At 38.8% G+C, this 16,445-nt stretch overlaps 1 protein-coding gene across 1 annotated transcript; it reads right to left on the reverse strand.

The window, feature by feature from the left end:
* Positions 1–13,679: 13,679 nt before the first annotated feature.
* LOC107309413 (probable G-protein coupled receptor 141) lies at positions 13,680–15,709 on the reverse strand. The gene has a single exon (XM_015854203.1). The coding sequence runs from the start codon at positions 15,690–15,692 to the stop codon at positions 14,829–14,831; it is 864 nt and encodes a 287-aa protein (XP_015709689.1). The 5' UTR covers positions 15,693–15,709; the 3' UTR covers positions 13,680–14,828.
* Between the last annotated feature and the right edge of the window lie 736 nt (positions 15,710–16,445).

Raw genomic sequence — 16,445 nt, forward strand, 5'->3', positions numbered from 1 at the left:
ACATTCAGTGATGCTTGCTGTACATTTATGGAGACCAAGCAGTGGATGTGAGCAGAGTGAGGTGGTGAGTGGTACATTTCAGCAGCAGCATGAAATACAAGCCATATTTCAGACAGCCATATAAATTTTTACAAACATGACATGCAGGCCTTCATTCATTGCTGGTGAAAATGATGGTGTTTACTATATTAAAATATAATACTTGGTAGGTGAGAACTGTCTCTATAAAGTAGTGTTATTGTGCTGCTTGTATCTGTTGCAGTTTCCATGGAAATAAATAGGAGGCATTACTTTCAGAGCAGCCTACAGAGACCTAATGATTGGGAGTCAAGTGGATGGGAATGGGCTCTTTTCAACAGTGCCCAGAGACAGAACAAAGGGCAATGGGCAGGAATGGGATCATAGGAAGTTCCATAAGAACATGAGGAAGAACTTCTTTACCGTGAGGGTGGCAGAGAATTGGAACAGGCTGCCCAGAGAGACTATGGATGCTCCTTCTATGGAGATATTCAAAACCTCTTGGACATATTCCTGTGTAAGATAATCTATGGAAGCAGCTTTAACAGCAGGGTTGAACTAGATTATCTCCATCTTCCAAAACCTATAATTCTGTAATTCCATACTAAGCAATATAGCTTACTTACTGTAAATATTTCCAAGAGATTATAAAAATGTCTAACAAGGATATGAAAACTAAACTGTAAAACACTAGAAATGTAACCAAGTAAACTCTTGATGCTAATATGTGCAATGGGAAGTGCAGAAAGCTCAGATATTTGATCTGGGAGAGTCAGAGGGGGAAACTACAATATTTAAAACCTATCAGTTTGATTGTTAGAGTCAAGTCTGGACAGAGATCAATTGGGCAAAAGTTGATTTCCTTTATATCATCAGCACTATGTGTATTTTCCTCAGTTGGTTTCTAGGAGTTAGAAAGAATAAAGTAGATATCTGGAATCTTTCAGTATATCAAGATAGATTAATGCCTTCAACTTTTAATTTTCTTGTTTATCTTAAACAACTATTTTAAAGAAGATTAGATTGCATGCTGGAACTGCCTATCTCTTCAAGACTGGCTGAAACTATATGGCTAACTTTTGGGTGGCCTCAATTAGTTGCAATGAGTGATTTTGTGACGAATGAGAAGTTTAAATGCTGGAAAGACAAGGAGAGATAACACCAACCACAGTGTGATTCATTACCACCAAATGGAAAAGATTTTGTAAGCTTTTCTAATCTTTCTCAGAACACTCTGTTAAATGTTACGCACTAATAGACCTTTTCGGTGTGTGCTTTTCAAATGGAAGATAACCCGACATAATTGTTACACGGTATGAATAGCACTCAAAATTCAAATGGTTTTTAGTGGCTTTCATATCTGACTAAGTACGTGAGGGGTAGCAAACAGGCAGTCTGTTCAAAGGCTATCTTAGATCATTGGTGAGGAACCAGGCAGACCTGGACATTCAAGAAAGACTAAAATGTAGGAAGTGCAGAAACTGCCAGGCCAAGTTAAATAATGTCATATGCTGCCTAGGATAGTGCTGGGGAGGAAACACAGCTGAAAGTGTGTAAGAGGCTTTCCAAAAGTCTGATAAGTGGTCAGATACATCCGAAAACACTGAAGAAGGATGAGAAGACAGAGCTGCTGAGTAATCCCACTTGGATCACACTTGAGTTTTTCATGACACTAACACCAACAAAAAATATGATACCATCAAGTATCATAATTCTGCTAAAGAGAATAGAGAAGAAATATGCCAGAAAGCTTCTAATGGTGGCACATTTTGAGTCATCTAACACAACTGATTATGGTATCAAGGATTCAAAGCGGTTATTGGAAAATATGTCTGAATGACTTGACTTAATAATTGCATTGTTATGAAAGCTTCATAATGTGGCACTCTTCCTGCTGTCACAGCTATTGCCTATGCACATACAGCATTCTGCACAATAAAATGAGCATATCTCTTATCGTGTCAAAGGAGAAGACTTTTTTTGATGTGACATTACAGGAAAAATGTCTTGATAAAGCAGGACTCAAGTCAAAAGGGAAAAAGTAGTTATGTGGCTCATTTTACAGTTGTTACAATGGTCTAACCTAGCTACCTTTTAAGTCAAAGAACAAGTGTGATCAGGTGCCTAAAAGAAAGTTGGCTGCATGCTAGACAGCAGATAAAACCAGAAGTATCACCTTATCTGATGGAGATTTGACATAGGGCAACATACATTTCTTTGAAACAGAAATTATTGTGGTGGCGGAGAGTTTGCTGCTACCTTTCCTCTTCATCAGTAAATCAAACACTGTTGGCACTACTTCTGTCTTACTTCCAGCTGTGTTTGTATTGACAGAAATAAAGTGGTTTATAATACACGTTAAAACTTGAATTTCCAGCAGTGTAATCAAGCTGCCCTTTTTTTTCCCCTCAGACTTGGTACATTTCAGCATGCTTTACTCAGTCTTTGGAAACAGGTGGTTGGTTGCTTTTTCCTTTAGTTTTCTGAACTTGCTTCAGAGAAAATGCAAAGTTAGATTCTGATGCACCATCATGACTTTGGCAGTTTTATAGCTGGAGAGAAACCACAGTCCTGTTAGAGTGCAAATGAAGCATTCTGATTCTGATGGACTTTGACACTTTTGATAGCATGTTTCATTTGTTGTACAAGGAGATTACACATCTGAAGAGCTCATAGGGGAGTATCTTCTACATCAGAGACTCTGCTACACAGATAACCTAATCATTTTCTTCTCTTTGCTTCTCTGACCAGTAATGTCTGACAGAAGTGTGATGATATCTTTCTTTTTCCAATATACTGTCTTGGTCAGTACTAACCAACAGTCCCAGTAGTCTCAATGTGTCTAGGCTCGCAACTGCCTGTTCTTCCAATACACAGACACCTGGTGCTGATGTAAGTCCTGTTTGGATTGGTGCACGAAGGAGATTACAACATTAAGTGCTATCAATCCATTTGTTTCTTCTGCAAGTCTCACTGTATTTTTCATGTTCTGGGAGTAGTCAAGGGAGTTTTAAGTCTACAAATCTAAGCTATGGTTTCATCTGTTTATAATTTTTCTTACCTCCTAAGTAAGGTCTACTTCCAAATGGCTCTAAAAATAAATAAATGAATAAATTTGCATGTGCTTTTTAAGGTGTTTGTTGAAGAGGTCTGCTCTTGGGTGTCCAGGAGTGCTGCCTGGGTTGAACAGTGCTTCCACACATTCTGAACTGCAGCACTTCTTTCCCTGTAACAAGTAGATAATAAAAAACCTCTGCCACAGGTACGTCGATAGTCTGCTGAGAATGTGATGGTTGAAACTTTATCTTTGTAACTTTCAGAAAGTTCTGAGATGTTTTTTTTCACACTGAAAATCCCAGCAATCTGTTCTGGGTGGCATTACTTGAGTAGGTGGTTTAGACCAGGTGACCTGCAGACGTCGCTTCCAGCCTCAGTCCTTCTTTGATGTTGTGATCTTTTTTCTTGCCAATAAGCTCTGTGGAAGTAAGCTGAGAGTCAGTGGGTGTCGTGACCCAATCATACCAAGGTTGTGGAGGTTTTGAAATTCCCTCAGGTTAAATTAAGGTGAAACAAGAACAAACAGTTAAATGCTTATTTATTTCCCACTCTGATATTTAGCACAAGATGCTGTGTATATATATATTCACATATCTGTACCCTTCTGTCAATAAGCTATGATTGTGTTACTTCTAATATATCCTGACAAGAGAAAGATAAAAAGGAAGAGGGAGGAGGGAAGGGTTACAATGACTCTTTCCTCCAACTGAGTTGGGAGTCTTGGAGACCTTGTTCCTTATTACATAGGTCAGGTAGGTATCTCTTGCAACCAGGATATTTGCACGTGGGGTGGAGAAGGGAGTGGGGACATCCATCCTCCAATGAACTCTCCAGCCTCTTTGGCAAGCAATTTTGATTCCTTTATTCCAGCTGCAAACTAAGCTGGAATTTCTGCACAATTTGTGTTCCTTCTTTGCTGTTAAGCAACGAACCAATTGTTGAGACACTTTTAGAGATGGTCCACAGGGCTTTACAGTGGGGTAAGTTCTGTTAATCCCTTGTGCCACTTACTCATTGCTGATATCATCAACACAATTGCCAGGCAGATCTCCCACCGGTCTCTTCCTTCCTAATGTTGCTGCTTCAGGGCTATGAGATCTGGTCTGATCAGTTTGCATCTACCTCTGAGACATGTAGAGGAACAGTTGCAAAATGCCTGTCTTCCCTCAACAAGTGGGAAAAGGAGCTCTAAGCATTAAAGAGGAAAAATTAAAGAGGAACTGAAATAGGACTGTTTTTCCCGTTGTTGCATCAGTATTATTATTCATCCAGAACTGCTCAGGTTTTGGTGTATGCTGAGGCAGTGCTGTGATATACAAAGTAGAGTGGTGTGATAGTAGTGCTGTATATATATTGCAGTAATATCTATGCCTAACAACAGTCTTTCTCAATATCATTTAGAATCAAACTACTACTATAACACTTACACATGATGCAGGAGATTTGACAAGAGAGGAAGAGGGAAATTCTCTACAGCTCTGATGGCTGGAGAGAAGAGATGCTAATCCTGTGAAGAAGTCTTAACCTTTAACTCCTCCGAGACTCTTGAAGACTTATGTGCATTTTCACACTGCCCGCTGTTTTATCTGTAACTGTAACAGGACTCTGCCTAAGTGCAGTGAGTCACAGAGTGACAGGATATTGACATGGTATTGTGATGTGAAACAATTCAGTTCCTCAGTTCAGTGGTTAATGATTTCTTTCCTCTTAAGTCTAATGCATGTTCCAAGAGGCATATCCCTGAGCATCAAATTGTTGTTTAATGAATGAAAAACTGAGTCTTTTTGTGATTTCTGAGTCCATTTGAAATGCTTTATCAGTACCTCTTCTAAATCTATGTAAATATTTCTCAGGTTATGAGATGGATTAATAGCTTACTTTGACTGCCTGAAGTCTTACAATTATGTTTTTATGTATTCACACAATTATTTTTCTGATTGGCTAGCATCCATCTCATTTAATTATCAGAGAGTGTATTTTATTGGTTCTGTTAGCTACTTAAAAACTGATGTTCCCACTGTCCTCCTTCCCAGGAGCAAATACCCAGCTGTATTCCATGGGCAGCACCTCTTAAAATGCTCTTACTGCAAGGACAGTTATTCAGCAGAAAGCAAAGGTTGGGATTACCCCTAGCAGAAAGGAATGATGGATATTCTACTTTGGTTTTGCAGGTGTAAGAAGTCTTGGTGATCCAAAATTGCTGGATTAAGTCCTTTGGACTGTCTTCTAACTCACAAATGCATCATAGAAGTCTGATCTGTACCTTACCTGCCTGCATGCTGGCTCTTTTCCTATGGTATCAAGAGGTTTTGCAGATACTGAGACTCAAATCAGTCAATTAGAAAGAAATCACAGTCTTAGGCATGAGACAGATACCCCAAGCAGGCAATATCCTTCAAGAATTGTATCCACTGTTGTGATTCCTTTGCAGTTTTATATGTACCTTGAGTAACTTCTCTAAACTTCATGGTTTCTGGCTTTCCCATCTAATGACTGATGGAACCAGGAAATATTAGATGAATTCTGATTTAATTGGATGATATCTAAAGGCCTTACCACTCTCTGGTTCCTTGCTTTGCTACTGTGCTGCGATCTCTCAAGCAGAGGTGTTGCAGGCGTACTGCTGCACTGTGTGGTCGTACTACAAAGGGACGCCACTGGAATGGAAGTATTTCCATAATACTTTAGTGGTAGTGCTCTCTGATGACAGCAGCGCAGGGAAAACTCAGCATGAGGAGACAGTACAGCAGCTGAGAGCCCATTACCTGTTGGCAGACAAGGCAGGATGCTTTGATCAGACTCTCACTGGCTTATGCTGCCAGTGTGTGTAGGAACAGAAGGTGAACTGAGAGCTTTTCCCTAGGAGCTATTTTGTCAGAAGCTACTGAAGAAATATCTGAAAATGTATTGCTTTCTCATTAGATTATGGGATCTAATTAAATAGATTTTATTCCACCTGATAATGACAGAAGAGCTTTTCTTTTTCACTGAATTCCTTTTAAAGATGTGTGAGCAATAGTAGAATAGCTATAGAAGAAAACTGATGGAATTGGGTATGCTATATTTAATAGTAGAGATACTAATCTGATTTGGGGTGACTTCAGGGAGCAATTCAACATCTGCAGGTGTAATCCATGGCTTTGGTCTACTTAGATTCTCCTGAAAATTCTTTGACTTTTCTCTTAACAGTCAATCTTCACCACTTCTACTTATTACTACTTATTTCCTGCTTATTTCAGTTGCTTCTGTTTATCAGTCAGCCATGGTCTTTTACTTTGAACCATCAGATTTTGCTAGCTTGCTTCAAAAATATTTTGGAGGTTATTTCTTCTGTTTCTTTGCCTTTTTTATATCTATTTCTCTCTTAAACACTCTATAAACTTTATCATTTTAAATAGCAAATAAACAAATTATTATGACTTACACGTTTCCTTCTCCTTCCACTCTCCCTTGCTCTGTTTTGTTTTGAATCATAATGCTCTGAGTTTTGTAATAGAACATAAGAGGTGGGTTTTCTTCTGTTGTTGTCTCATTCTTTCAGACTGCTTGGAATTCATTTCCTCTAAGTCACTCAAATCTCGCTCTAATACTTAGCATGCAGATACAACTATGTGAGATTATTTTGTAAATGATTTGTATATATCTGGATGACAGTTGTCACTGCTCTCTGTGTCTCCTACTTCAGCAAAGAGTATGTGGCTGTGCATGTACACATTTATACTCTTAAGTACACTCCTGCTTTTTCAACTTGGATTCTCATCTTGCAGTAGCCCCTTAGTGTCTGCTATGCATTTTCTTCTTACTTCTGTAAAACCTAGAGTGATCTCTTACTCTCAACACTTTTAACTCAAGTACTTAATACATACTTTTACATGGTTATCTGTTTCCTCCATTGTGTGCATGGCTACCATACTCTACTCAAGTAGAAAGTCATCTGAATGAATAAAAGCTTGTGTGCAAATTAAACTTGTACTTCTGTACCTTGTTTTCTTCTACTTGTCTTCTTCATTTTACCAAATACCAAGGGAGAGCTCTTTATCTTAGGACTTCCATCTCCCACACAGGAGTCAGGGAGCTGCTCTTTCAGTCACGTCCTGGTGTTCTGACAGAACAAAAAGTGGCCTTGTCACATGCTAGGGATGTATTTTGTGTTCTCTTCAGTACACTGCTGGTTGTTAAAAACTTCAGAAAGCTATAATAATTTAGACGTAACTTTTGCTGGAATTAATCTTCTCAGACAGAGCAAAAACTGGTAAAATTTCAAGGGAAATGAGAGTTTGGGATAAAAAATATTGTCACTTTTCAAGACCCATGTCCCTAAAAAATGTATTTCTTCTGTCAGGGTTCTACGACTTAAGAGGAAAGATTATTACTAATTAGGATATGTACCTTTTTATATAAATAAATGTTTTCAGAGTAACTGTGAAGATAACAAAAATAAAACAAGAGTGAGCCTAGTGACTTAAGTTGTATAGCTTGTTCATGGGAAAAGGCTCCTTTAGTCTGTGTACCCACATTTCATGTTTCTATTGCAGAATCAGAGTTCAGAAAGGAGCAGCAGAAGAATCATAGAACCCTAGAATCACATCTTGGGTTGAAAGGGGCCTTAAAATGCTTCTAGTTCCAACCTTGCTATGGACAGATTTACCTCCCTCTAGTTCAGGCTGCTCAGAGCCTCATTCAATCTGGCCCTGAGCACCTCCAAGGATGAGGCATCCACAGCTTCTCTGGGCAGCCTGTGGCAGTACCTTATCACCCTCATCACGAAGGATTTCTTCCTTTTATCTAATCTAAATCCACCCTTTAAGTATAAAACTATTACCCCTTGTCCTATCATTACATCACAGTCATCAGGGTATTCATAACTGGCGAAAAGCCTCTTCCTAAATTAATTTCTTCATACGCTCCATCCACAATATACAGGAAGGCACTTGATTAGGTTAAGCTTTGGGAAGGAAGGCTGGCATGCCAGTGCTAGGGGTGAAATAAAGCATGATGTACAGGATCAACACTACCCCTGCCTGCTTCTTCTCAAAAAGTCTATGTTTCTCCTGGCTTCTCTCAGTTTTACCAAGTTCACTGACTCTCATAAACTGCTGAGACTGGAAGAGACATTACCAAGTTCCAGTTACTTTTATAATCTGAGGTAATTTTGGTTGTTTTTTGTTGTTGTTTTTCTTCAGTTTGTAGGCCTTTTCTCATTACCCTGCTTGTTTTTCATTGCAAAATTTAGATGGGGGTTTCCACTGAGAGAGGATCTGAAGATGAATGAGGAAGAATTGCTATAGGAAGAGGTTTTATTAAAAAATATAGCTGAAGGTTTTTTCATCATATCTTTGAGTAAACATTAGTGGGGTAGGGACAGAAGATGAATCACTGGATTTATTTAACGTAAGACATTTCTGCCAAGTAAAGTATCATATGAAAGCAGCATGTGTTTTTTAATATAATGTAAAGAGTAACTTATTACAGTGACTTTATTTTCTTTTTGTTTGATGGATTGTTGCCATTTATTGCCACTGAATATTGGAACCTACGCTTTGTTTTACATGACAGTAGGATGTCTTGGACAGTATAAATCAGCCTCACCAAGTGTTCAAGAGAAATAATGAAAGAAAGAACTGGCATGATAGGCAAGTGCCATCCAGTTTATCTCCTTCAACCTTCCTTCCTCTGAAACATTCATCATCTTCCTCTAAGTTTGGCAGGATCTAAAATCAAGTGGATATTTTCTTATTAAAACTGAGGCAGGGCACTGAGAGCTGCCATCACATCTTTTTTTAGCTGAGAGAAAATTACCTCAGCTGAAGCTCAACTATCTCCTGCTATTTGTAAGTCTAGTGCCTCACAAACTGTGTTACCTGGCTTGTAAGCTATGTGCACCTTGATGATTCTACATGTTTAATCATAACTGATCACATACATATTCTTAAAACAGGAGAGAGCAAGCTGGGATAGAATCTCAGTCCCAAATGGGTCAGAATCTAGGAGGTAAGGGGTGTGCTTGTGTATCTAAAGGGGTAAGAGGCAGACAAGAAATACAAGGTACAAAGACAAGGCTACCAAGGAGCTGAATTCATGGAGCAATGAATGTATTTGCTGAGGAATTCACATCCTTTTAGAGAGAATATCCTGAGACTGGTTGTCATTATACAAGATGAATCAAAATGTGAATTTCTTCAAGAGTTTGCATAGAAACCATGGAATCTACTGATTCAGAAATAGAGCTGCTCAAGGCACTTGATTCTGTACTGTCAGACTTTTTCTCAGAGCTCTCAAGGGTTGTATTGTCTGTCTATTCAACATAAGGAATGCTTTTAGTACTAAGGAACAGGTAAAGCAAATTTGCTGGCAGAGACCTTGCCTCTTGTTCTGCCCAGATAATGCCAGGACATAGATCACTCTGAGCAATTACAGTCATCAGCAAGAATTTAGGAATTGCATTTTTGCTGTTTGCCATTACATTATATGACTTCCTTGTCAGTTTGGTTCAGTGAATTGCTACTTGATGAACAAATACTCTGTGCATGACAACAGGAGTTTTTGCCTTACTATGTATTCATTACAGCCCTTAGCCAATAGCTGGAAATGATGTAGTAAAAAAGATATTGAGAAGTGTTATTTTCTGACGGCCATTTGTAGCTTGGGGGCACTTTATTGCTTTATTTATGTATTTATTAAATTCATTTTTCGTGTTTCTGTGTATTTGTTTTCATCTGATTCTTTGTGTAACAATCATTGCTATAAATACTACCTTCTCAGAGATTTGTGCAAAGTCACTCTGTTGACAGCATAAAGTTTTCACTTGTGGATAGAAGTAGTTTTCAACATGAAATGCCTTTCACGGGTTTACTTGTATGTGGTTACGCTCTGTGTGCCAGATCACTGCTCCCTGGCTTATGTTTTATAAAATGCCATGGCACCGAGACCCCAAGATGGATTACGTATATAATAAAAGGCAGGGAGTCTAATGGATCTTTATGTATGTGTTGCACTGGAAAATATACATCTGTGAAACCTGCTGTTCTGAACAAGAACACCCTGCTGTAAGCAAACCCTTGGTTCAGGGACTGACTCCCTCATATCAAAGAGTCACTCTGAAACATGGCGTATCAGGATAGCCAGGAAAAGCGATTCAGACTCAAACAATGAAAATTCAAGACACCTTCCTTAGTTCTCACTGGTGAAATTCCACAGGAAATGATCTTCATCTATTGCAGACAGCAGAATGGGCAATGTAAATAGTAACGGGCATCTTGCTGTGCATGAACTTGGCAGCTTCTGAGCCTGTCTGAGGCAAACAGCATTAACTGATTGTGTTGTTTTCTCCACCAGAATCTGTTAGTGCTCAAAATACTGATGCTCAAGTGAAGAAGAAAAATAAAGGAAGAGGAGGGCTGCTTGTTCCTCCTAATGAATCTGTTCCTTCAACTTGTTTACAGTGAGGGCCATTCTCATCTGACAGCATCATCAATATGGCCTTACTGTATAAGCAAGCAGAAGGAATAGATGAACACTAAGTAAATGGAGGCTTTTTTCCATGTAATATTGTCATTCTGGATACCAGCAGATTTGAATCACAAAAATATATGTCCCTCGTGCAGTTTGCCTTTGAGTGAGCTCACATTAAGAGGCCAGCCATAGTAGCACAGTAGCTGTGACAGGAGGGAGTTCCAGAAATGCTCACAAACATTTGGGCATGTGCAGTAAATGAATTTTCATGTGTTTTCTACATTTGCATTCAGATGTCCAGAGTAATTTTACTACAGAAGGCAGCATATATGCTCTAAGTGTTCCAAGGAACCAAAGCTGATGTGGATGTAAACTGATCAAACTTCTTATTTTTCAAAAGTGCCTGGACTGTGGTCTACCAGTTCTTCTCTACTATAGCAGAGAAAATAATCTACTGTGTGTGTATTCTCCAAGCATGTTTTATCAGAGGGAATGCAACTTCTGAGAGAATAAAATATACACCTACAGTTATGTTGACAAATTACCTCTTGATCGTAAGAATTCTTTTGCTCTGCCTACAGATTTCTATTGCCAAGCTAATTTAGGAAGGTATACAAATAGGCTTTTGGTTTTGTTTTGCTTACCTGTTTTTCTTAAGCACAATTTCATGTAAATTGCAACATCAGAAGATGGATTTATTAGTTCAATATTCTTGCCTTTAGAAAGTCTGGGGATTTTCCCAACGTTCATATGAAAGCATTAAAAATGAATGGGATGACTAAATGGTTTATAATTTTATACGCTCAGTTAACATGAAAGCAATTACTAATGTGTATAATTATCTCCAGAATTACTTAGATTGTATAAACGGCATTCATACCAACAATTTTAACTGTTTTCTGGAGGAAGTGTTGTTATATAATACATAATGAGAACAATCTCCTATAGTATGAGCTTAGTTTTATTGCCCTATCAGAATTTACTTATCAGATTATCCACTTAAAGAATGATGAGAATGATAACTTTCTATTTTAACCAGCATTCAGACTGCATACAGATTTCAGTGGGTGACCGGGTATTGATTACAGCCTATCTCTATCAAATTAATGTGAGTCTCAAAGCTAATAACACTGGCATCAACGCTCAAGCCATTATTCTCTGAATTAAGGGAACCATATTGAGATCAGTGAGTGGTTTGACCTGACATGGCTGAGCTCCAGTCAGTGAGAAAAGAGGCAGAGAAAGTGGTTAAGTATTAAAAGGAAAAAGTGGCTTAGGTCAAGAGATAGAGGGGAGTGTTATTCACAGACAGGGAATGATGTTATGTAGCATGGAATATACCTTTGGCAAGTTTGGGAGAGCTATCCCACCAGTGTCCTCTCCCAGTGCCTTGCCCTGTCCTAGCCTACTCACTGGGATGCAAAGTGACAAAAATTGAAAGTCTTAATTCTGTGCAAGCACTGTCCAGTAGAAGCCAAAACACTGGTGTTCTAAAAGCACTGCTTTAGGCAAAAGTCAGCATCAAGCAGACTGCTAGAAGCACTGTTAATTCTGTCCCAGCTATGGCCAGTGCAGCATGCAGTCCCATAGATCCTAAAGCAAGTAGAGCAGGTCTGGTGATGGCCAGCTATTGCCAGTCAAAGTGACAGTGACAATACAGCTTCAAAATCAAGCCAGGAAGTTGTGTCAGTAGGTAAGGATTGTTTCAGCAAATTTCTCAGTAGTGAAAAGAAAAAGGTCACAAACTAAAGCCAAGGGCAGGGCCACCAAACCAAGGTGGACAGGCCACCAAGTCAAGGTGGAGAGGCCCCTAACAAGGTGCATTTAACAGCTCTTTCTCACACCACCCTGTTAATAGCAATCTGACACAACATCAGACAGTTTCATTGACCTTCAGAACAAGCGGCCAGACCTCCAGGAGACAGTGGGGAGAAGTTAGAGAGCCTGTTGGAACACTCAGAGTCCTGTCACTTCTGTGATGGTTTGAGCAATATTACTTTTACTTTTCCCCCTTGCTCAGATAAAACCTTTCAGTTAATTTCTGAACTGTATAAAACACTTTTCCTTGGAGTTATTCTACTGAAAGGATTTCATTAATTTTGAAGAATGGTTGAGTACAGATATTGTACAAAAGAATGCATTAGCAATTTAATTCCTCAAATGTAGACAGATATGAAATGCATAGTGTGATCAACATTATACCAGCACATGGAGCATAGAACTCTCCTGATTTTCTCATACTTTCAGCAAGGCTGCCCCATCCAGGGCTTTGCAGGGCTTTTTCCTAAAGACTTCGGCAGATCCAGCTTAAAGTAACCATTTCTGGTGACAGATAGATGAAATACTTGTCTGCAGACCCTTTCTTTTACCTAGTTTTCTTCAGAATTCTTCTAAAGTACCAAAGCTTTGTTTAAGCTTTTTCACCTTAAGAGACCCTGGGTCTCTTATCAGGTATGTAAGGAGCATCCTACTTTGAGAAAGATTTCAAAAACTGCTATTTTGGGAATCCTTTTTACAATCTGGCCTTTTGGATTGTATCTCTGTTGTACTCTATTGTATCATGGACCAAGAAGACTGTACAGTGAGAACGGGAGCGGACCTAGTATCACTAAGGACAGTATGGGATTATCAGAAGGTGTCAGGACTTGCTAATAGTCCTCTGGACTCCTCCTTTTCAAAAGAGGCAGAAAAGATCCTGGAACCACTGGGAATTTTGAACAAAGTTTTAATGGCAATGATTAAAAGTAAAAATATCTCTTCAGCACTGGCAATGTCAGTGCATACTCTTTGTTAAAAAACTAAAATCCCATTGTGAGACATCAATGGTGTTACGTGAAAGGTGTAGCTCTTTAACCCTCTGAAATCAACTTTGGACCTGTTTGAATTCAGGCATCATAACAGTTCTGTAGAAAAGGTACCTAGTGTATGAATTATGATATCTCATGGTGCTATGAAGAAGGAAATATGCTCCTGAGTGAGTCTGGGGTATCTGGGGTGGGAGAAATATGGCCTCAGACTGTTGTGATTCAGCAAATGACAGTGGGGTCTTAGAAAAAAGGGTTAGAGATCTTCTACACTGAGCAGAACAAGCATGCATGAAAATAGCTTATACATAATGAAGAAAAACAGATATTTCCATGATGGATGCAGTTCCTGAAAGTGCAAGACTCAAATGTTTACTTCCACTTTTCATAGGTCACAAATAATATAATCCAGCTAATGGAAAAAAATATACACCCCATTGAAAGTTTATATACACTTGCAGGAACATATGTTGAACTGATTAAATGCAGTTCAGTTAGTTTATTCTGGTTTTGCTTTGTTACATCCATAAATGGAAAAATATGGCATCTGATAATAAATAACATGCAAATGAAAGTGACCAGACATCAAAGACTTTTTCTGATCAAAGTTTTTTGGAACTCTGATAGAATATTTCCCCGTGTCAGAGAGCAGTTGATCCTTCAGTGGAGAACTGAAGCCCCAATCTTGAATTCTAGCTCTGGTTATGGGCAGGGAGCCATAGTAGCTGCGACAGATTTAGAGAAAAACAGCCACCAGTTCAGTCCTGTTGGAAGATTAACACAAAACAGTAGTTTTTTGAAACCTGTGACCTGTTCAGCTCTTGCTGATTCTAGAGGTATAAGTACTACGATTCAGGGGCTGCTTGTATCTTTTAAATGAAGCAAGTAAAAATGAAGTTGTTAAAATCTTAAATGCTTTCATTTGGTTTAATACATGCGTGGTAGAGGTGAAGAAAAGAAGCTTCTTCTAAAATACTCTGCTAAATTTTTATATTCATGCCCTGTTTCATGCCTTGAATATATTTTTTAGTACAGTTTACGCCCTTGTTATCTAAAATCCCTCGTGGAAAAATACTGTTAAGAAATGTCTTTCTTTCCTCTTTCCATTGGTATCACAGCTGTCAAAAGAAATTGTTAGATTTACACAGTGGACAATTTATCAGACACAATGGCTTGTTACTGAGATGCTCTGAGGAAAAAAAGACAAAGGGATGTATAGTTGTCCTGCAATGGTTAGAGAGAGACAGCTGAGGAAAATCTTAATGAAGATTCACAGCATGACATCTAGGTCAAAGTCCAAAGTACGGTTAATCCGCCTGCCTTCAAGGGAGAAGGTGAAAAATAGTATCTTCTGAAAGATGCATCTTTCTAGCCTGTAAAAGGCAGACTGTTGCAATCCTATATAGCTGTGCTGAAAACTCAGCAGTTGACACAGTTTTTTTCTGCCAAGAGCCGGAACTGACACACTATTAGTTGGATTTCCTGATAGTTCTTAGTTCAGTGGGCTATGCCTGCTATGAAGCACAACATATCCAAGCAGCACATCGTTGTTAAAGCTAAAAAAATTTCATTGTATGTAAGAAGTTTATGGTCTTTATCCAGGTGCAAGTTTTGAATGTAATATATTCTGAATATATGATGAGGCATAAAGCACACTATTGTTACCAAGCTGAAGAAGAAACTCTTTGCCTGAGCCCTGAATTCCACATGGGAGTTGATGTCAGGCCAGTATTTCACAGTCAGTCTGCACATCACAGATAACTGGAGTAGAGTGAGCAAGCCACAAACTGCCAGTAGAACTCCAACCAAGCAGTAGTTTACTACCACCATGGGTGTCTCTTCCATTTCCTTCTGGAAGTGAAAACATTGAGAGGAAGGGTATGTTCTAGAGGTGCCATAGTAAGTGAGAAAAACAGGAGCAATCACCAGTGCTCCTAGTATCCAGACAGCTGTCACCCAAATTGTAGTGTGGCACTTGTTGAACTCAAGTTGGAAGAGGCGTATTACGATGATAGCGACATAAAAGGTGAAGGTGATGTACATATGGAGGTAGGCGGTGGCACTTACTAGCTTGCAAATGAATGTCCCGAATTTCCATTCCTGTAAAATGTAATAGCTGAGGCGGAAGGGGATGCTGAGTAGCAGAAAGATGTGCAGCACTAGGAGGTTGATTATGATAATAATCATCGTGGATTGGGATCTTCTTTGAAACAACTGGTGAGACATCACAATGACACCAAGAGTACCCCCAGCAAGGTCAATGCTGTACAGGATTATGAGAGTAGAGCGAAGCCTGTCTGAGATGTCTGGCACTGTGCTGATCAAGGAATGATTCTGCTGGGTTAAGCTGCTGTTGGACATCCTGCTAAGCACCTCTTTTGAAGGTTACTGAAAAAGAAAAAAGGGAATTAGTAAAATAGGCATGTTTTATTCATTCCTCCCTTTATTGTTAGCTACTGGATATCACAGATTCAAGAAGTAATATTTAAGTGAACTGTATCTGACATTATCTTACATATACATAAACTTAAAACAGTTCTCATGCTGTATATGACAGCAATAAACTGCATCTCTTAGTGTTAAAACATACTGTTTATAATAATGAAAGTTTTCAATTCAGTAAGCTGCATGACAGGATGTTTTTTAAATAGTTTACCTCTATCAGCCTTCTGAAATAATTAAGACACTGACTTAGAAAATTTTACAAGTTTAATTTGCATCTGAGATTGAAAGAGGGGCAAATAATGAAATGTAAGGAGGCTGCACATACAATTTGTGCATTATTTATGAGGACACTAAGGCCGTATTTTTAGCATCTTGCTGGATGACTGCAGGGCACCTGTAAGGCAGCAACAGTTCCTAGATGTGTAGAGCACATTGGGAAATAAGGATCTGCAGATTAAGCCAATGCTTCATTTCCAAAACTTTTTTGCTACAGAATTTCTCTTGCACTGCTCTATCATGAAAAGCAAAGAGAAACTAAAAATAATCAAGGATTTTAAAAAAATTATTATTGTTTCAAGGAGAAAAACCTATTGGCACTTGTCAAACTTAGCCGCATACATCTATGTTCATATTTAGACATAAGGCTTGCACACAAGTCTCTGTTTGCAC

Source organism: Coturnix japonica, chromosome 2 (genome assembly GCF_001577835.2).
Source record: "Coturnix japonica isolate 7356 chromosome 2, Coturnix japonica 2.1, whole genome shotgun sequence".
NCBI classification, from domain to species: Eukaryota; Metazoa; Chordata; class Aves; order Galliformes; family Phasianidae; genus Coturnix; species Coturnix japonica.

Coding starts and splice junctions, on each gene's coding strand:
- LOC107309413 (XM_015854203.1), bottom strand. CDS start 15,692: ATGTCCAACAGCAGCTTAACCCAGCAGAATCATTCCTTGATCAGCACA.